General features: G+C 36.9%; 1 protein-coding gene across 1 annotated transcript in view; it reads left to right on the top strand.

The window, feature by feature from the left end:
• Positions 1-22,979, top strand: part of CNKSR2 (connector enhancer of kinase suppressor of Ras 2) — a 1,108,533-nt gene that overhangs the window by 603,249 nt on the left and 482,305 nt on the right. The window contains exon 14 of the mRNA XM_053705261.1: positions 10,862-10,951. Within this exon, the coding sequence (XP_053561236.1) occupies positions 10,862-10,951 (90 nt within the window). The remainder of the gene's footprint in view (positions 1-10,861; positions 10,952-22,979) is intronic.

The following is a 22,979-nucleotide window of genomic DNA, read 5'->3' as shown; positions in this document are numbered from 1 at the left end:
TTGAAGGATGAATAAGATCCTGTGGGAAAATATTCATTTTTAGTAGATTTATATGTCTCAACCAGGACAGTCTTTTGGATCTCCAGCTTGATAAATCTTTGATAATTTCTTCCTTTATAGTGTTATAATTAAGTTGTAGCAATATTTCGGTGGACGTGGACAAGTGGATGCCTAAGTATTTGAGTGAATTTGGTCAAAGGCCTTTCGTGCATCTGTGGATAATATAATTAATGGTATTTTATGTTGTAGTGCATGGAATATTAAATTTAAGGCCATGACCATGTTATCTTTCACTTCCCTCCCTAGAATTAACTTGATCTAGATTGATTATATCGGTATAATAGTGTTTATTCTATTTGCTAGCATTTTGGCAAAAAAAATTAATATCCTTATTTAACAAAGATATAGGTCTATAGTTTGAAGTCCCGGTGTGTTTTTTTCAGTTTTAGAAGTATGGTGATGTCGGCTTCTAAGGCGTTTTTTGAAAAGTGTTGTGATTTGTCAATGTTATGTAAATAGGCTAACATATGAGTTTCTAGTTGTTCTATATGTATTGTGTAGTATTTATAAGTAAATCCATCAGGCCCTGGTGATTTATAGGATGGAAGATCTTTTATAACTTTTGGAGATCTTCCAGGGAAAAGGGTTTGTCCAATTTTTCTTTTTGGTGAGGACTTAAAGGGACACTGAACCCAAATTTTTTTTCTTTTGTGATTCAGATAGAGCATGCAATTTTAAGCAACTTTCTAATTTACTCCTATTATCATTTTTTTTTAAACTTTATTTGAAAAAGAAGGCATTTAAGCTTTTTTTGGTTCAGACTATGGACAGCACTTTATTATTGGTGGATTAATTTATCCACTAATCAGCAAGAGCAACCCAGGTTGTTCACCAAAAATGGGCCGGCATCTAAACTTACATTCTTGCATTTCAAATAAAGATACCAAGAGAATAAAGAAATTTTTTATAATAGGAGTAAATTAGAAAGATGTTTAAAATTTCATGCTGTATCTGAATCACAAAAGAAAAAAATTGGGTTCAGTGTCCCTTTAATTTAGATAAATTTTAGTTTTGAGCGGTATTGTTTAATATTATGGATTCTGGATGTTGTTGTTGCTTTGCTTAATGGAGTCGATTGACCGATGTTATTTAAGCCATGATAATATTTCCGTTATGTTTCAGCTATACTGGGAGATGAGTGTTGTGATTTCCCTTTGCTATCCTTTATATGTAGAATGTATGAAGATTTAGATGTTTTTCTTGATGTAGCGTGCCATTTCTCTACCTGGTTTATTCTGTTCTTTATATGCTTGTTGTTTTTGGAACAAATATTGTCCGTTATGTTCACTATTTAAGGTAGATTCTAGATTGAAGCGTTTAGACTGTAATAGTTGTAGTGTATCAATGTTTTTGGGATCTTGTTTATGTTATTTTTCAAATTGTGCTATTTATTTTATGATATTAGTGTGACTACTTCCCTTTTTAGCTTATTCATGTGGGCTTTTTGAGCTATTAAAACTCCTCGTATTGTACTTTTATGTGCTTCCCAGTTGTTTTGAGGGGAGGTATCGTTTTGATGGTTATGTTGGAAAAATTCCACAATGTTTCCCTGGAGCTTCATTTGGAGTTCAGGGTTCGTTTTCATAAGTTTTCATCTAGTCTCCATATGAAATTTCTTAGTGGTTTAGAAGGCCATATGAAGGAGCATTTCACTCCTGCGTGGTCTGACCATGTGATTGGGGATATATTTGCTGATCGGAATAAACTCATGCTGGTGATATCTGTGAATAAATCATCTATTCTTGTATATATTTTATGTGAAAATGAGTAAAAAGTATAATCTTTGGTCAATGGTTGTAAGGTTCTCCAGATGTTTAGGCATGTGAGTTCTTTGAGTATGTAGTTAGACTTTTTTATGCAAGCCAAGGCGGTAGACGTTTTACTTGTAGAGCAGTCCAACGCTGGGTTTAGGGTTACATTAAAATCCCCTCCTATAATTAATGTGCCTTTTTGATGTTCTAAGAACAGATTTGAAATAAGTTTGAGAAACACATGTTTTGTGGTTGGTGTATACATAGAAATTATGGTAATTGGTCGACCGTATAGTAGTCCTGTTATGAGTATATATCTCCCTTCTTTATCTCTAATTGTTGATATCTCATGAAAGGGTATATTTGCTTTAATAATAATTCCTACTCCCTGAATATTTTTATTTGGGTTGTGAGGCATAGAATGTTCTACCATATTTATAGGGGAATGTCTTGGGTTCTCTGTCTTTAAGAAAGTGAGTCTCCTGCAACAATATTATATTTCCTGCCTGTCATTTAAAATCTGCTATTGCTGTGGTTCATTTTCTAGGGGAGTTAAGGCCTTTGGCATTTATGGTAATTATATTTAGGCAATTATCAATTGCATGGGTATGTGGTTGTGAGGCCATGAGAGGTCATGTGTGAATGTGTGTATTTGTGTTTGGAGGTATATATATTTATAACAATTGGTAATGTAGAGGTTGTGGTATTAGTTAAAACCATGGTTGAGCGTATACTCTGACAGAAGTATAATAAACAGTTAAAGACAACATTAACCATACATAACATATGTAACTTTAAAAAACAAAAAACAATATAACAAATTAGGATCATCTCTCAGATATGAGAGGTGAAAAGTGGGGGGATGCCTCTCCTCCCCATCGCCTTAGCCATCTTGCCTGTATTAAGTATAAAGAGGGGCGCAAGGTCTGACGTTATAGTTCTAGAGTTCACAATACTATTTTGATGGCCCCATCTTGTGCCCCAGCCCTATATGTGAAATATTACATTCAATAGAGTCTAGGCATGGTTTTATGCCTGCTTATATTAAGAATAATGTCTTTATATAGACAGGTCCAAGTAGCAAAACAAGGGGATGAAACAAGATCATCAAATATTCCTAGAAAGGAAAAATAGGTAATAGATAGTACTTATTGTGTCACCTGGAGAATAGTAGTCCTATCAGAATGTAATAACCCTTAATTGTAGGCTGGCTTGTAGAAGAGTTAATTTACTTGTCTTTTTTCATGGTTATTGTGGTCCAGAGTGATGCTTGATTGGTGGAGGAAGAGCTGTTGTGATATGAGGTTGCAGTGTCATCTTCATCTGTGAAGGTAGGAGGTGGATTAAATTAAAGTCCCAGGGATCTGGATGTTTTCAAGATCTGTGGTATCTTTATATATCAGCATTTTCCCGTTGTGAGAGATCAGGCTGAAAGGGAAGCCCCATCTGTATTTAACTTATGGTCCTGTAGTATCGAAGCTATGAATTTCAGGGATTTCCTCTTTTCTGGGGTGGTGGGGCTTAGATCCTGCTATATCTGCTGTTCTTTATTTATAAATTGAAGAGGATGCATAGATATTGCAGCATTCCATATGGTTCTCTTTCCTTTAAGTGGAGTAATTTGACTAATGTCTCTGGGTGGAGCAGTGTAAAATACAAACTTTTTAATTAATATTAAAAAACAAAAAATATATATATATATTTATCTCAAACGTTACTATTTTCCATGTATGTAAGTCACAAAAGTATAAAAAATGGTATAAAGCTTCCTCTAGCTTACATGCATATGTTATAAAATTTAAATACTAGTGGGAAAGCCTGCCCAGAGGGGAGTCTATTGTGGTGACGGAACCACCCTGCCATTTTCTGAATCCACCTAAATGCCTCTCCCCTCTCTCTTGCTCTCCCTCTCCCCTCTCTTTTGCTCTCGTTCCCCTCTGTCTGTGTTGTTAATAAAAAATAAAAATTAAACTACAGAAAAAAAAACAACTAATCCCTATGAAAATAAAAAGCCCCCCCAAAATAAAAACACCCCCTAATCTAATGCTAAACTACCATTAGTCCTTAAAAGGGCTTTTTGTAGGACATTGCCCTAAGTTAAACAGCTCTTTTGCAGTTACCAAAAATTCTATGTCCCCACTAACAGTAAAAACCACCACCTACCAAACCCCCCAAAATAAATAAACCTAACCCTATAAAACTGAAACTATCCATTGCCCTGCAAAGGGCATTTGTTTGGGCATAGCCCTTAAAATGGCATTCAGCTCTTTTGCTGCCCATCCCTAATCTAAAAACAAACAAACACCCCTAAGTCTAACCCCCAAAAATTAAAAAATAAACCTAAGTTTAAATTAAAATTACAGAAAATAAAAAATCTAATATTATAGAAAATAAAAAACAAATTAACAAAGTTTTCAAAATTAAACCTAATCCCTATGAAAATAAAAAGCCCCCCAAAATAAAAACACCCCCTAATCGAAGAATAAACTGCCAGTAGCCCTTAAATGGGCTTTTTTGAAGGGCATTGCCCCAAGATAAACAGCTCTTTTGCAGAAAAAAAGTCTAAGTCCCCCCTAACACCAAACCCCCCAAAATAAAAGAGCCTAACACTAAAAAAACCTTAACTACCCATTGCCCTGAAAAGGACATTTGTTTGGCATTGCCCTTAAAAGGGCATTTAGCTCTTTTACTGCCCATCCCTAACCTAAATAAAACAACCCCCCCCAAAAAAAAACCTTAAAAAAAACCTGTCTAACCCCCAGGTTGGTACTCACTATTCCTGAAGTCGGGCGGAGAAGGTCCTGTTCCAGGCGGTGAAGTCTTTTTCCAAGCGGCGACCTCTTCTTCCAGGAAAAATCCAGCGTGGAGCGGAGGGCGGAGCTGAAGACTGATGACCGCGGAGCCATGGCACATGGGGGATCCTCTTTGTACGATCGCCGCTGTACACTGAATAGTGGATTCAAGGTACGCGATTAAAGATGGCGTCCCTTGAATTCCTATTGGCTGATTTGATTCTTCAAATTCAAATCAGCCAATAGGATGAGAGCTACTGAAATCCTATCGGCTGTTTAAGTTTAGCCAATATGATTTCAGTAGCTCTCATCCTATTGGCTGATTTGAATTTAAAGAATCAAATCAGCCAATAGGAATTCATGGGATGCCATCTTTAATCGCGTAACTTGAATTCACTATTCAGTGTATGGCGGTGATCGTACGAAGAGGATCCTCCAAGCTCCATGGATCAGCGGTCGCCGGTCTTCAGCTCCGCGGTCATCGTCTTTAGCTCCGTCCTCCGCTCTGCGTCGGATTGTTCCTGGAAGAAGGAATAAGAAGTTGCCGCTTGGAAGAAGACTTCACCACCTGGAACAGGACCTTCTCCGCCGGACTTAAGGAACGGTGAGTACCAACTTAGGGGTTAGACTTAGGTTTATTTAAGGTTTTTTTTGTGGGGGTTTGTTTTATTTAGATTAGGGATGGGCAGTAAAAGAGCTAAATGCCCTTTTAAGGGCAATACCCAAACAAATGCCCTTTTCAGGGCAATGGGTAGTTTAGGTATTTTAGTGTTAGGTTCTTTTATTTTGGGTGGTTTGATGGGTTGGGGGGTTTACTTTTAGGAGGGACTTAGACTTTTTTCTTCTTTAAAAGAGCTGTTTATCTTGGGGCAATGCCCCTCAAAAAGCAATTTTTTTTATCTGTAATGTTAGCCTTTTTTTTGTAATCTTAGCTTTTTTTTTTTTTAGTTTAGTTAATTTAGGGGGTGTTAGGTTAGGGGGCTTAGTAATTTAGTTATTTGTGTTGTAGGTTTTGGTGGTTTAAGGGGTTAGTAATTTAGTTATTTGTGTTGTAGGTTTTGGTGGTTTAAGGGGTTAATAGGTTAATTAGGATTATTGCGATGTGGGGGTTTTGCGGTTTTGGGGTTAATAGGGTAATTAGGTTTATTGCGATGTGGGTGGTTGATGTTTAAGGGGTTAATTACTTTTTGCGATGTGTGGGTTTGCGGTGTATGTGTTAATACTTTGTGTGGCAGGTTCCTTTTTTTTTTTTGTTATACTTTTCTGCGGGCTGTGTTTTTTTTTTCTGTAATGCTCCGTTTGCCTTCGCTGCATCCAGGTGGATTCCAAAAATGGCAGGGTGGTGAAAAAATCCACCTTCCTTTTGGCTGCGTGCGCAGCCAACATTCCATTGAGGATGCGTGCGCAACTGCAGACTGCGACGGATATTACAAACCAATTATAGTATAGATTGCCTAAATGACATAAGATATTCTTTACAGTTGGTTCCATCCCCTCCCCCAACTGTCCCATTTTAAAGATGCAAATATTCAAAATCCAAACTATTCCTACATCCAAAACTTTTACGATCCCTAGCAGTTTGGATAAAGGGTAATACTGATAGTAATAATTATAATGCATAAATTGCTTAGTATTCTACATTTTTTTCTTATTCCTAGTTCAACAACTCATTCAGATTTTGTTGTTGCGTTTTTTTTTTTGTTTGTTTGTTAAATTAACTACTTATCCTGGCTATACACGATACCCATTTAACTGTGGAAGTAGGATTTTAATATGACCATTTGAATTTTTATTTTTTTATTTTAGCATATATTGTATGTGACCATTTTTCAAATTGTAATTTCTTTCTTATGCAATTTGCTTACACCCTGCCAGTTATCAGCCCTTTAAAACATAAACCAACATCCAGCTATGTTCTTATCTACATTCTTGCACGATTTAGCTTTTTGCCTACGTTGACTATTTGCTCTCGTTCCTTGCAGATGGCATTTATGCTTTAAATAACAGTGGAACTTTTCCAAAAGAACACACAGTCTTTCATTATTTTAAAAGTGTGCATTTTGTCTGTTTCTGTCATTTTTTTCATCTTCTAATTTAGCACCAGAGACTTAATTAACACCTTTGTCTTTTAGAAGAAACAGCACACAGATGTTCTACTGTCAGGGGTCTTTCCAAAAATGCAACAGTTCAAAATAGGATTTTTTTTTTAAATAAAAAAAGCTTTGTACAGAGCTCAAAGTCATTCTTATAAATGTTTTAGTTTCCACTTGCTAGCTGCAGACATGTTGAAGAGCACATTTGAATGTATCTGTTTCTTTGATTTATCTTATCTTTGATTTAGCATCTTACAAATTAATACTAAGGGTCACATTGAGAAGCCATGTGTAGAAACAGATTCAATACTCTTTTGAACTAAAGAGATTTAATTTACCAATTAAATACTTAGTTACACTTTCTATTTGATGATAGCTGTATACCAGGGGGTTTCAAACCTGTCCTCATTCCTCCCTAACAGGTCTGATCTTCAGGATATCTGAACTGGAGCGCAGGTGAAATAATCAGCTGATTAATAAACATGGTAATTAACTTGCAAGGTAATCCTGAAAATCTGTCCTGTATGGGAGGCCTGGGGACAGGTTTAAAAAACCCCTGCTATATACTCTGTAGTTTGCATTAAAGAGCTAATTTTAGTTTATTCTAAGTTTTGTAGAAAATCTCATAAAGAAACTTAGAAACTATGTTCAGATAAACTATGCAGTCAAGGCCTTCTTTTGTTTTCAATTGGTGTCACTATCCCAAAACATATACACATTAAGAACCATGTAAGTATTGTAGGACTTTCCCAATAACAACATGCATGTGCAGCCGATGGCTGCATGTCCTTGAAGTGAATAATTTTCATACCACTACCTTGCACCTTCCCATATGGGACGCTAAAGTTTTCTAGCTTCTGTGCCTCTTCTTTGCAATTGTTTAGTTCCTGTCATCTCTGAAAGACTCCAATAGAAAATTTCTGGCTATGCATGTGTCCCGGTGTGTGGAAAATGTACACATTAAAGCTGTGCCATATATATATTTATATTTCTAAATTCTTGTTTTTTTTGATTAGCAAGAATTTTCCAAAATATATGGTCCCTCCTTATTTTCTTCTAATAGGTTTTAGGTGAATACAGCTGTGATGCCAGTGATTGTTAGGTGTCCGGTCTTCAACCGGACAGTCCAGTATTTTATCAGGCTGTTCAGTATATTCTAAACAAAAATACTGGACACTTAAATATCCCTGTGTGTTAGCTAAATGTAAAAGGCCTCTTATGCCTCAACACATTACAAATATGGAGCAGAAAGAAGTGAGGGGCAGTCAAGGAAGCCAAATCCCTTTTTTTAATGTGTTACTGCTAGTAGCCAAAAAGGTAAAACGATTTATTTATATGTAACTGGCAACCAAATGGGTAAAATGTCTGTTCAGTTGTGAAAAATGTACATGGTATGTGGTTTAAGGTAGAGCTTTTCGGGGAAGCATTGTTTGATCATCAACCATCATGCTCACTCACCAAAAGGTTGTCCAGTAGTTTTGTGGAGGATAACAGGCAGCCCTAGTGATGCCCCATTATAGATCATAGCTTATAAACATATGGCGTTTGTTCATTAATCTTCATAACAGTTATACTAAGACACAGGCTGGGAAAAATCTGTATCGTTTATGCTGCAGCGTGTCCTAACTTTGCTATACTGAGAAACACCCCTTTATTTGGTCATTTTTAAAACAAACTGCACACGTTAAAAATGCATCTAATTTATTTTGTCTGGAAGCCTTATTCATAGATATATAACATTACTGTAGTCAAAAATATGGTATATTACTGTGTCATGTTTGAGAAGCCTGCTTGACAGTACCATCAGCCTCTTCTGGTGAAATTCTTAATAGCATACCCACTAGATGGCACTCATAACATTTTAGTAACTGTTGTGCAGTGTTTATTTTGTGGGACATTTCAGTAATAAAATATAAAATATTTCAAGCATCAGTATACTTTGAATATGTATGTGTTTGTTTATGCACCATAATGCATGATATTCCCTTTCTGTTAGTTTCATTGTTGCATTCTATGTAACATGATACCATTCTGAATACTTACATTTTATTTACCAATTTAAAGGGACATTGAACCCAATATTTTTCTTTTGTGATTCAGATAGAGCATGCAATTTTAAGCAACTTTCTAATTGACTCCTATTATCAAATTATCTTCATTCTCTTGGTATCTTTATTTGAAATTCAAGAATGTAAGTTTAGATGCCGGCCCATTTTTGGTTTACAAACTGGGTTGTTCTTGCTGATTGGTGGATACATTTCCCCACCAATAAACAAGTGCTTTCCATGGTTCTGAACCAAAAAAATAGCTTAGATGCCTTCTTTTTCAAATAAAGAAATCAAGAGAAAAAAGAAAAATTGATAATAGGTGTAAATTAGAAAGTTGCTTAAAATTGCATGCTCTATCTGAATCACGAAAGAAAAAAAATGAGTTCAGTGTCCCTTTAATCATTATTATTATTTGAAAGTGATCAAATGCTTATGTGCAAAGATTTTAAAATGTATTATGCATTTTTTAAAACATTGTTTGAATCTTCATTAAAACTTGCATATGATGATATGTCAGTCTCCACAAATATAGCAGTGGAAGTGGCCTTTAGAGCATGCAATTTTGAGCGACTTTCTAATTTACTCATATTATGATTCTCTTGCTATCTTTATTTAAAAAGCAGTAATGTAATGCATAGGAGCCGGCCCATAATTGGTTGAGAACCTGGGTTATGCTTGCTTATTGGTGACTAAATGTCAGCCACCAATAAGCAAGCGCTTTCCATGGTGCTGAACCTAAAATGAGCTTGCTGCTAAGATTTACATTCCTGCTTTTTAAATAAAGATAGCAAGAGAATGAAGAAAAATTAATAATTGGAGTAAATTAGAAAGTTACTTAAAATTGTATGCTCTATCTGAATCATAAAAGAAAACAATTGGGTTTAGTGTCCCTTTAACCTAACATTTTTGCCATCGTGTTTAATATATGTTTTTTCTTATGTTTGATATATATTTTATTTATTTATTTTGCTTAGGTTTCTTTAATTTTGAAAACTTAGCAAATTATTTGTCAATTGTAATTGTTCTTTTAGAATACAGTACTATAAGAAGAAAGTTAATCCAAATTGACACATTTTCAGCCTGGTTTGTGAGATTCTTAGGGGACCAGGATTCTTTCAAAGCCAGAATTCTAATAATAGAAAGTGAAGAAACTATTTAAAGGGATATGAAACCCAAAAAAATATTTTGTGATTAAGACAGAGCATACTATTTTAAAAAAAAAAGATTCCAATTAACTTGTATTATCAAATGTTCTGTTCCCATAATATTCTGTGTTGAAGAAATACCTTGGTAGGCATCTGGGGCTCTACATGGAATAGTGCTGCCATCTAGTGCTCTTGTTAATGGATAATATTGTTGAACAACTGCTGACATATAGTGCTCCAGAAATGTGCCAGCTCCTAAGCCTATGTCCCTGATTTTTATCAAAAGATACCAAGAGAACAAAGAAAAAAAAATTCATAGTAGAAGTAAACTAGAAAATTGTTTAAAATTGCATGCTTTATCTGAATCATGAAATAAAAATGCTGGGTTTCATATCCTTTTTATGATTTTTATTATAACATGTTCTACCAGCCCACAATCCAAGCTGGCAGATATAAAGGAATATATGTAGCAAAAAATAACTGTTCATATTTCCCAGCTATTTATTAGAAGATTTTACAGGAATATTGGTGAAGAGCTGCAGTTGTGTCCTTCGGATAGCAACAAACGTTGGCTGAGTTAACGTATGGGTTTGTGTAAAGCTAAAATTGCAAAAAAGCCAGAAAAGTGTAGTCAATGTATAAACAGGCAAACATGCAACTGGATATGGCACTATTCATGAATGTATAATACATTAAGGTTATAATACGGACATTGTGCAGCTTTTTACTTAATTGTCTAAAACACAATTTTAATTACATTTAAAATAACTTATATATAATATTATATTTTTATTGAATTTTAGCACAAAAGTTTAAAAATCAATAATTCTTACTTAGGAAATTAGAGTGTAAAGGTTTCCATTGTAGCTACCATAGTTGATGGCTACTGCTGTATAGTCTGTTGTTTTAATTGTTAGTATGTATTGCTATGTAAGGGAAATGTTGAAATAAAATCACTTTATTTCCCCATAGGGAAGCTTCGCCCAATCTCTATGCCTGTGGAATATAATTGGGTGGGGGATTATGAAGATCCCAGCAAGATGAAACGAGATGGCAGAAGAGGTATGTCACATCTTTATTTATGGGCAGATAATTAGTCCTAGAAACATAAAGAAAACTAAAATAGTAAGATTAAAATAAGCTTTCTCTAGGCTTCATTGTATGAAGTGATAATACTATGTCCAACAAATACAGTGGGTATTGAAAAGAATCACCCCCCCCCCCTGAAAATAACCACATTTGTTGCTTTGTAGCCTGAAATAAACACAGGCACAGTTTTTGTTTATCCAGTTGTAATTACTCTGCAGTTAAGATGGCAGCTTAAGTCCGGAGCTCTTTCAAGGGGAAATGCTATCCTAACAAAAACGACACCCTAAACCATCTAAATAAGCCACAATACCAGCCAAACTGAAAGACTTCCCAACAGGGATCTGGTGAGATTGACATTTAGCCCCAAGAACTACTCCAACCTGGGCTACGTTGGAGGACATATCTGGCATGCATGGTGGAGCCCGGCCAAACAGAAAGACGGCAGCGTGAAGGACGGATCAAAAGCCATGTGGGTACTAGCGAATGGCACTGAGCACATCACCTATCAGCTACCTTAGCTAGGTGGGACCTTGATAAAGTGCCCGCTGTACTTGTAGGCCCACATTAAGATGCTACCTCATACCCGCAACTGCGGCCTCCTCACGAGGGAAGGGCCGATACTGTTAAGAGGCCCACACCTGACATCACAATCTACACAAGTGGCGACAAGATGGACTGACTACAAATAACTCCTCAGACCTCCTATAACATATGTGGTGAGACCCTAACACGAACCACGTAAATAATAAAACATAGTGTAAAGCTAACAAAACCTTGACTCAGGTGAACCTCAGAGGGGAATAAAACTATAAACAATACCATTTTATCAACTGCATAATTATAAAGGTCAAGCAAATAACTTACTTTATTAAAATATTAAAATAACTAAACGCGTTGCTAGTTATTTTAACATTTTAATCAAGTAAGCTATATACACTTACCACTTGCTGCCGGACCATTATTATCTTCTACACCTTATATCTGGACTGCTGGGATTTCCTCACTGCCGGATATTAGTCTACTGGGTGACTGTATTGACCCCAGTTAGCCTCTATTGTACCAAGGGAGGTGCTCCACCAAATGTGAGTGTATTTTATACCATATTATACCTCGCTTGTACAAACAATACTAGGCCATATAGGCACCTTTGTGTTCTGTATTATTTTCTACAGACTATTGAACATCTACCAGAGGTCAGTCTTCTGGGTGACTGCTATTGATCCCAGATTGTTCCATCTGCACCACTAGGGATGCCACACTAAATGTGAGTATTTACCACACTTATTATTTTTATTTGCATCAAACAATATTGGGCCATGTGGCGCTTCTATTCTTTTATGTTGTTTGCAGATCTAAAATCTAAGGGCTTTAGTTAGAGTATAATGCATTATTTAAGCATTTCTCTATAATTTGCAAACTGATTATATACTCCAGGAGTAAACATAACACCTGTTAATATTTATGGTATTAAGGTTTAAACATGCAATACAGACACAGATTTAGCCGTTGTGATATATAACATCTTTATTAAACTTAAAATGAAATACTGTATAACCAAGTGTCATAAACAAACAGAAATGCAACTTTAAAATATAAAAAAAAAACTGTAAACTGTATTGGCTGTATTGCACATATTACCCAATATAAAAACTTTAACAGTTCTCTGTTAATAGTTAAAACAAGTATCAAGTAACTCAACACAACAAAAAATGTATGCAGCTAGCACATGCACAGTATTACTTAAACCCATACTTGGGGCTTATTTCTATGAGAAGAATCAATTGATCACAGATTCTAAAATTTTTTGACAATGATATAAACGCTGCTCTAGAACTTCCAAACTCATTATGTACTCCTGGAGTAAAGGTTTATTAACCTGTTTTTATTTATGATATTAAGGTTTGAACATGCAATACAGATTTCACAGATTTAACTGTTGTGGTATATAACATGTCTTTATTTATCTTAAAATGTAATAAAATTAAGTTTCGCAAATTTACAAAAGAGCAGTAATTAGATCTGGATTGATTATAACACCTTGCATAAAATGTTTTTGTCAGCAAATTTTTATTTAGTTTTAGTCATAGTCTTTTGACTAAAATGCCATTTTAGTATTAGTCATATTTTAGTCATCAGAATTTCTTTAGTTTTATACTCATTTTAATCTAGTTTTAGTCAACGAAATTAACACTGATCCCAATGCACACTTCAAAGAAGAAATAAACTTTCCCCACTAACAACAATGCTGAGGAATAAGAAAATCCTATACAGATGGGGATTCCCCTTTCACCTAGCAGTAATCCATGAAGATAGAGCGCTCATATGCACTGACACTTCAGAAGTTCCTACTCTCTGGGAATCACTTGGTCTGGAAGCCCTAGACATATCTTCATCACTAAATCTCTCCATACACCAAGCCAAAAGCATCTTGGAAAAATCGAAAAAGAATTGGGAATCCGTACCCCCGAAAAAAATAAAGGAAAATCAACCCAGATGTCCACCACTAACAGCAAAGACCCTCTGAACTCCAGCAGCAGAAGCCCACCACATAAAACAATGTCTCAGAAGAGTCCCACCCACACCGGACGCTAAAAAAGTTACGTGTAGTCCATATTTCCTTCACGCTATATATCACCATGATATATACAAGGGACAACCAATTTCTTTACTTCACCAATCCCATTGTCTTTCGTGAAGCCAAACCTCACAGGATGAAAATAAGTATCCTTTTTATATGATATTCATTATAATCCTTGTCAGGGCATGCTTGTTGTGTTAAAATGTACATGAATATGTTGTCCAAGCAATGTCAAGTGGCATATTTAGGTTTTGTGCTGACCTAGGCACTCACAATTCTGCTGCCCCATCCCCCCCAAGGGTTTAGGCCTTTTTGACCTCTTAATATTTTTTTGGGACAGTGTGTAAAAAAATAAATAAAAAAAAAATCTTTCATAACAATTCAAAAGAAAATGGGCTAGCAAAACACTTGGATACAGGTGGGTTGAATTGCATTCATCTCCTACCATTTTCTCCCTGAGAGAAGGGAGAGAAAAGAAGGGGAGGGGAGGAAAGGGAGGGAGGGAGGGAGAGAAGAGAAAAATGGGTAGGGAGAGGAGAAAAGAGGGAGGGAAAGAAGGGAGAGAAAGAAAGAAAGAGAGTGAAAGAAGGGAGCAAGGGAGGGAGTTGAGAGAAAGAAGGGAGAGAGGGAGTTGAGGGAGAAAGGGAAAGAAGGGAGAGATGAAGGGAGGGAATGAAGAATACACTTTGAAACAAGCACTGCCCTTCACATGCAACAATATACAGTAATTACCATTATTCAAGCAATTAAACTTTTTAAGTGTCCATTTACTATTTACTCTGTGGGTTCATGAATGCAGAGAAAGCTAGCTATTAGTAGCTAACATACATTAGCACTGAGAGTTTATGATTAGACATCACAAGCTGATCTAAGCAGTGCACAGACTTATCCAGTCTGTTAGTTACTAAGACCTGCAATAAGCACTACGCTCACAGACCCACCACAGCTGACAATGGGAGGCAGCATATCGACACAAAGTCTTCACCTCCAACCTCACCTTGTAAGCATATCCCTGGGCAAGTTTCTCACCAAGAATGCTTCTACTACAAAAATGCTGGCGGCTCTAAATGAAGCAACGGTTTAAAGGAGCACTGCCTGTGAAGTGTCAGCGCACATGCCTTGTCTTCTTTGTAAGCCTGCACTTTCTCGCTCACTGTACTGTGTGCTTGCTAATAGAGAGAGGATGGGGCAGATGTGCTGCCCCTCCCAAATCTGCTTCCCTAGGCACTGGCCTTGTTGGCCTAGGCCATAATACGCCCCTGCAACAAATACAATGCTCACAACATGCATATTTGCTTTGACATTTGCAATGATGTGTTTGGTTGGTTATAATTTTTGCAATTACATGTTTGTTGTGTTAAAACGTATATGAATATGTTGACCCATTTCCCACCAACTGTAACAGATGTGTAACACACCTTCTGCAATACACTTTTACTATAAAGGAAATCATTAACCTGGTAGTTACAATTTACAACAGGTGTGATACATACCATAAGAACTAGTCTAACGTTATCGAGAAAGATGGCTACAGGCATCAATCCAAGTTCCCTCCCCCATATTTTTACTATGTATACTCAGTTTGGTACATGTCCATCCCGGCTTGTCGTTAGGGCACGCCTCTAGGCCGGACCAATTAATAGCAGTTATGAAACCTGCAAATTCCAACTGACCAAACCAAAATTGTTCATTTTTACAGTTGTTATATATGTTATTAGTTATTGATTTATTTGTTTTTATATATATACAGTAAATACTGCTTCACTGCTCTAGGTACCAATAACTTCAAATGTATCCAATATCATGCAGGAACAGCATAGACTCCCTATAACACTTATTTCATCGAATGTCAAGGGATTTAACGCCCCACAAAAAAGGAGGGCTGCACTGAAAGATTTACATAATAAAAAAGCTGACATACTCCTACTCCAGGAAACTCTCTTTAGACCTAGCAAAGAACCCAAAGTTTTTTAGCTCCTCATATTCCACCCACTTTCATAGCTCATTTAATTATAGACGAAATGGAGTAAGCATCCTGATCAAAAAAGATATACCCTTCCAGGTACAAAAAATTGACAAGGATAAAAATGGCAGATATCTAGCGTATACTATATCACAGCTTAGTCGTGGTTATAAACATCTATGCCCCGACACAAACACAGGCCAAGTTTTTCAAAACAGTAAAAACTAAAGTGCTGGACTTTGCTAAGGGCATCATAATTCTGGGCGGGGATCTAAACTTTCCTTTTAATCCTTTAATGGACTCATCAACTTCCACCTCTCATATCCAACAAAAATTCTTCCTGGAAAGCAATAAGGCAAATAAACTATTTGCTAGAGCCCTCAGGAAAAAAACACTAGCCACATACATACAAAAATTAAAACACTCAAACTGGAAAAAAAAAAAATACCATGAAAGAAATAGCCCAAATTTTCACAGAATACTACACAGATCGGTATAAACTATCTAATAAACACTCTGATCCCCACTTCCTACAACAATGTAACCACTATATTTGAAAAGCTAACCTCCCATCACTTACCCAAGATATGGCTGACCAGTTAGACCAACCTATAACTAGAGATGAACTATTAGAAGTCATTAAAAATCTTAAAATGGGAAAGAGTCCAGGCCCAGATGGATTCTCTGCTAAGTACTTTAAAACATTCAACCACATCTTATGTCCCCAGCTGTTAACTCTCTTTGACCACATAGATAATGGAGACGCTTTCCCATCTATGTTGGAAGCGAGAATTGTGGTCCTTCCCAAGCCGGGCAAATCCCCAGACAATCCCGCCAATTTTCGCCCAATCTCACTTTTCAATTTATATATAAAAATATATACCAAACTCCTGGCAAACAGAATAAACAAATTTTTACCACAACTCATAAACCTAAACCAAACTAGTTTTATCCCTGGCAGGGAGGCAGTGATAACACCAATAAGGCCATAGAATTTATTGAGTATGCAAAAAGGGAAAAAATACAAACGGTCATTATGGCAATGGACGCAGAGAAGGCCTTTGACAGGCTAGACTGGCTTTTCCTGCGTTCCACATTATCAAAATTTGGATTTAGCTCATTATTCATCAATCGCATTTTTGCACTTTATTTAAACCCTTCGGCATCAATTAAATTTAACAACACATTATCTCCTAAATTTCCAATACAAAACGGCACACAACAAGGATGCCCCCTATCTCCATTGTTGTTTGCTATGGCTATGGAGGTTCTCGCCTCACACATTCGTAATAATATACATATAAAAGGATTGACAATTGGAAATAAACAATACAAAATATCATTATATGCAGATTATGTCCTTTTTTTCAATCACATCCCCACTGACCACCATCCCTATAATCATACAATTTCTTACACAATAGGGCCAATACTCATTTTTTTCTATAAACCAATCTAAATCAGAAATGTTAGGTATAGGGGTAGAAAATGTCATGCTAAAAACACTCCATAGAAATTATTCCCTCACCATACAAAAGGATCCATAAAATACCTGGGTATTCTTCTATCTATTGATCACACTATATTCTTCAACCATAACTAGGCTAAATTGTTGTCCGAAACTAAACTTGAACTGACTAAATGGAGCCTCAAATCATTATCATGGCTGGGGCGCATTTCCACTGTGAAAATGACTATCCTGCCGCATATTTTATACCTGTTATTCACCCTTCCAATCCCACTACCAAAGACATACATACACAATTTTTAAAACATGGTAAACAAATATATCTGGTCTGGCAAGCACCACAGAATAGCCAAATCCACTCTATACCGATCTAAGCTGAATGGAGGTCTCCATTGGGGTTTCCATGCATAGAAAAATACAGAATAGCAGCAATCCTCCAGCGAATATTAGATTGGTGCAGAAATGTTCAAGTCAATGAATGGGTACAGATGGAACACGAGATCCTCCATGTAAAGCAGTTGGGCAGCCAATGTTGGTTACCCACAAAATATTGGTCCAAACTACGTGCCCTATACTACATTATAGATTAAGTTTTTCAGGTTTGGAAACTCATGCTTAATTCCAAACAACCGATCTCCACTATCCCTTCATTCCTCACCCCGGTCCTCTCTAATCATTCCTTACCATTCGGTACCAATACTACATTCAAGTCCATACCCTCACTGAGAGAAGCAATGCTATATTTCCTGCTACTGCTGAATGACAACTCTCTTAAGGATAGGAGCTCTCTCATGGAATGTGGACAGGGTTTCTTCTCCCACTGGTATCAATATTTACAGCTTTTCCACATTCTTTCCACACATCCTGATAAACTAAACATAACTAGACAGAGATCAACCTCATTAATCTATAATATTTTGAACACTCAACCCCCCAATCACCTACCCTCCTACATCAAGAAATGGGACAGACTTGTACTCTCCCCCCACAATAAAGAATGGAACTCCATATTTCATAAGCTTTCCAAAGCCACTATCTCAGCAAACATTCTAGAAACGAATTACAAAATCCTGATGAGATGGTACTTAACTCCCCACAGATTAAAAACAATCGCCTAGATTACAAGTTTTGTCGGTAATGCTGTGCTGTTCTAACGAGCAGTTTTCCCTCACTGCTCACCTGCAGACAGCGCTGGTATTACGGGTATTTACAAACCCGGTGTTAGCCGCAAAAAAGTGAGCGTAGAGCAAAATTTAGCTCCACATTTCACCTCAATACTAGCGCTGCTTATGGTAGAGGTGAGCTGGCAAAACGCCTCTCAATGGGGGAGAGGCGGCTGAAAAAAAACCCTGCAAAAAAGCAGCATAAAGCTCCTAACGCAGCCCCATTGATTCTTATGGGGAAATATAAGTTATGTCTACACCTAACACCCTAACATGAACCCCGAGTCTAAACACCCCTAATCTTACACTTATTAAGCCCTAATCCGCCGCCCCCGACATCGCTGACACCTACATTATAATTATTAACCCCTAATCTGCCGCTCCAGACACCGCCGCAACCTACATTATAATTATGAACCCCTAATCTGCCGCCCCCAACATTGCAGACGCCTACATTATATTTATTAACCCATAATCTGCCACCCCCAATGTCGCCACAACTATATTAGTTATTAACCCCTAAACCTAACACCCCCCTAACTTAAATATAATTTAAATAAATCTAAATAAAATTACTATCATTAACTAATTCCTATTTAAAACTAAATACTTACCTATAAAATAAACCCTAAGCTACCTACAATATAACGAATAGTTGCATTGTATCTAGCTTAGGGTTTATTTTTATTTTACAGGCAACTTTGTATTTATTTTAACTATGTAGAATAGTTATTAAACAGTTATTAAATATTTAATAGCTACCTAGTTAAAATAAATTCAAATTTACCTGTAAAATAAATCCAAATTTACCTGTAAAATAAATCCTAACCTAAGTTACAAATACACCTAACACTACACTATAATTAAATGAATTACCTAAATAAACTACAATTGAATACAATTTAAAAAAAATATCTAAAGTACGAAGAAAAACCCACTAAATTACAAAATAATTAATTAAACTAATTTACACCTAATCTAATCCCCCTAATAAAATAAAAAAGCCCCCCAGAATAATAAAAAGCCCTACCCTATACCTAATTACGAACAGCCCTTAAAAGGGCGTTTTGTGGGGCATTGTCCCAAAGTAATCAGCTCTATTACCTGCAAAAAAAAGTACAATACCCCCCCAGCATTAAAACCCACCACCTACACACCCAACCCTACTCTAAAACCCACCCAATACCCCCTTAATAAAACCTAACACTAACCCCTTGAAGATCACCCTACCTTGAGAAGTCTTCACCCAGCTGGGCCGAAGTCCTCAACGAAGCCAGGCGAAGTGATCCTCTAGACGGGCAGAAGTCTTCATTCAGGCGGCATCTTCTATCTTCATCCATCCAGGGCGGAACGGCTCCATCTTCAAGACATCCGACACGTTAGAGTAAGGTTTTATTAAGGGGGGATTGGGTGGGTTTAAGATTGCATCAGCCAATAGGATTTTTTCTACCTTAATTCCGATTGGCTGATAGAATTCTATCAGCCAATCGGAATTCAAGGGACGCCATCTTGGATGACATCATTTAAAGGAACCTTCATTCTTCAGTTGGACTTCGTTGGAAGAGGATGTTCCGCGTCGGATGTCTTGAAGATGGAGCCGCTCCATGCCGTCTGGATGAAGACTTCTGCCCGTCTGGAGGTCCTTTTCTGGCCGGCTTGGATGAAGACTTCTGCCTGTCTGGAGGACCACTTCGCCTGGCTTCATTGAGGACTTTGGCCCGGCTGGGTGAAGACTTCTCAAGGTAGGGTGATCTTCAAGGGGTTAGAGTAAGGTTTTATTAAGGGGGGATTGGGTGGGTTTAAGAGTAGGGTTGGGTGTGTGGGTGGTTTTAATGTTGGGGGGGTATTGTACTTGTTTTTACAGGTAATAGAGCTGATTACTTTGGGGCAATGCCCCGCAAAAGGCCCTTTTAAGGGCTATTTGTAATTTAGTGTAGGGTAGGGCTTTTTATTATTTTGGGGGGCTTTTTTATTTTATTAGGGAGATTAGATTAGGTGTAATTAGTTTAAAAAACTTGTAATTATTTTATTATTTTCTGTAATTTTTTCGTACTTTAGATCATTTTGTAGTGTTAGGTGTAATTGTAACTTAGGTTAGGATTTATTTTACAGGTAAATTTGAATTTATTTTAACTAGGTAGCTATTAAATAGTTAATAACTATTTAATAACTATTGTACCTTGTTAAAATAAATACAAAGTTGCCTGTAAAATAAAAATAAACCCTAAGCTAGCTACAATGTAACTATTAGTTGTATTGTAGCTAGCTTAGGGTTTATTTTATAGGTGAGTATTTAGTTTTAAATAGGAATAATTTAGTTAATTGTAGTATTTTATTTAGATTTATTTAAATTATATTTAAGTTAGGGGGGTGTTAGGGTTAGACTTATATTTAGGGTTTAATACATTTAATATAGTTGTGGTGACGTTGGGGGCGGTAGATTAGGGGTTAATAAATGTAGGCAGGAGTCGGAGATATTAGGGACGACAGATTAGGGGTAATAAAATTTAACTAGTGTTTGCGATGCGGGAGTGCGGCGGTTTAGGGGTTAATATATTTATGATAGTGGCGGCGATGTCCGGTTCAGCAGATTAGGGGTTAAACAATTTTTTTTTTTTAGTGTTTGCGATGTGGGGGGGGCTCGGTTTAGGAGTTAATAGGTAGTTTATGGGTGTTAGTGTACTTTTTAGCACTTTAGTTAAGAGTTTTATGCTACGGCGTTAGCCCATAAAACTCTTAACTACTGATTTTTAAATGCGGTATCAGTCTTGACAGGAGAGGCTGTACCGCTCACTTTTTGTCAGACTCGTAATACCAGCGTTATGCAAGTCCCATTGAAAATATAGGATATGCAATTGACGTAAGTGGATTTGCGGTATTTTCGAGTCTGGCCAAAAAAGTGAGCTGTGAGCCTGTCATTTCAAGACTCGTAATACCAGCGGGCATTAAAAAGCAGCATTGGGACCTCTCAACGCTGCTTTTTAAGGCAAACGCAAGACTCGTAATCTAGGTGAGTGTTTCCCAATTCCACAGACAGGTGCTGGAGGGGATGTGGTGAAGCAGGGACTTTAACACTTATCTGGTGGTCCTCTCCACTGTTGGTGCCATAGGTTTTAACTGAAATCAATACACTATTATTCACCAATGTTGGCTTTAAACCTACCTACATGTTAATACACAAACCAATACCTAAACTATAAAGAACACAAGACAGGGCCTTATTAGTCTTTTTAAATAGTGCAAAACTAGTTATTCCTAGACACTGGAAAACATTGATACCTTCGTTGCAAGCGTGGCAAAGACAGGTCCGATCAACTATCTCCTTAGAGAAACTTCACTATCATTTGACAGATCAAACGGACACTTACTTTGGAATAGCCAAACTATTAAACATTCAGTTATAAGTCACTCCCAAAACTAGGTTGATTCAAATACCCCTTCACCTTTATATAGCTGTTCGTGACTGTGTTAATTTCCACTTAAAATTCTATCTGGATATAAAGAATATGTACCATGTTTCATAAAGTACTTAGGGTTGGAGTTATTCACTTCTAATATTATTTGTTTGTTTACTTGTTCATATCTTGATCTTGTTGTCTTGTAAACTAATTCTAATTGGCATTTCTGGCAATGGACATTCTCTTGGACACTACCATGAACATTACTAAAACCTGCCGGCTTAGTGCCACATTCATTGCTTCTACATTTATGCCAAAAAGACTCTCTCACAATATACAGTGACCTATGTTTGAAACAATGTTTATAAAGACTTTGTATTTGATTATAAGATAAAAAAAAACAACTCAATCAGGTGTAGCTAATCACCTTCTCAATGGCACACACAAAGCCATTTGACCTTCAACTGTGATCAGCTGTGGGCATATTGATTAGTTCAGCCTGAAAAGAGCTTTCCTGTGGAATCTCATTTCCTGGTAGTGCAACTGAAGCAAACAATCAACTATAGGTGGCAAGGCACTGTCAAAAGATCTATGGGATAAAGTGGTGGGCAGACACAAGTCAGGAGATGGATACAATTAAATATCAAAGGCTTTATCAATGCCTAGAAGCACAGTGAAGTCTATTATTAAGACATGGAAGGTATTTGGCACAACACAGACCCTCTCTGGATCAGGACGTCACTCCAAACTGGATAAAAGAGCCAGGAGGAAACTGGTCAGAGAGGCTACCAAGAACCAGTTGCAGGAATTTGACAGAGTGGCCTAGTGTGCATGTGACAACAATATCACAAATTCTCCACAAATGTGGCTTGTATGGGATGGTTACAAGAAAAAAGCCCCCACTCAAGACAGGCCACTTGCAGTCACGACTGAGTTTTGCCATAACACACCTAGGAGATTCTGAGGCCACCTGGAAAAAGTTATTATGGTCAGATTTAATTTTTTGGCCTCAACGATATGTCGGGAGTAAATCCATTACAGCTCACCATCCAAATAACACCATACCTACAGTAAAGCATGGAGGTGATAATATCCTTTTATGGGGCTGTTTCTCTGCAGCAGGCACTGTAGCACTTGTCAGAATAGAAAGAATAATGGATGTGGCAAAATACCATCAAATTCTTGAGAAAAGTCTGCTGCCCTCTGCCAGGAAGTAGTCAAAGGGAAGAAGGTTTACCTTCCAAAATGACAATGACCCAAAGCAAACAGCAAAAATGACCACACATTGGTTGAAGTAGAAAAAGGTTAATGTCCTTGCATGGCCTAGTCAGAGCCCAGACTTAAACCCCATTGAATATCTGTGGCATGACTTAAAGACTGCAATCCACAAATGATCACCATCGAATGTAACAAAACTGGAGCAGTTCTGCC

This window comes from Bombina bombina, chromosome 3, assembly GCF_027579735.1.
Source record: "Bombina bombina isolate aBomBom1 chromosome 3, aBomBom1.pri, whole genome shotgun sequence".
Taxonomy (NCBI): Eukaryota; Metazoa; Chordata; class Amphibia; order Anura; family Bombinatoridae; genus Bombina; species Bombina bombina.
Note: the sequence above shows the minus strand (reverse complement) of the source record. Positions and strands in the feature narration are given on the sequence as shown.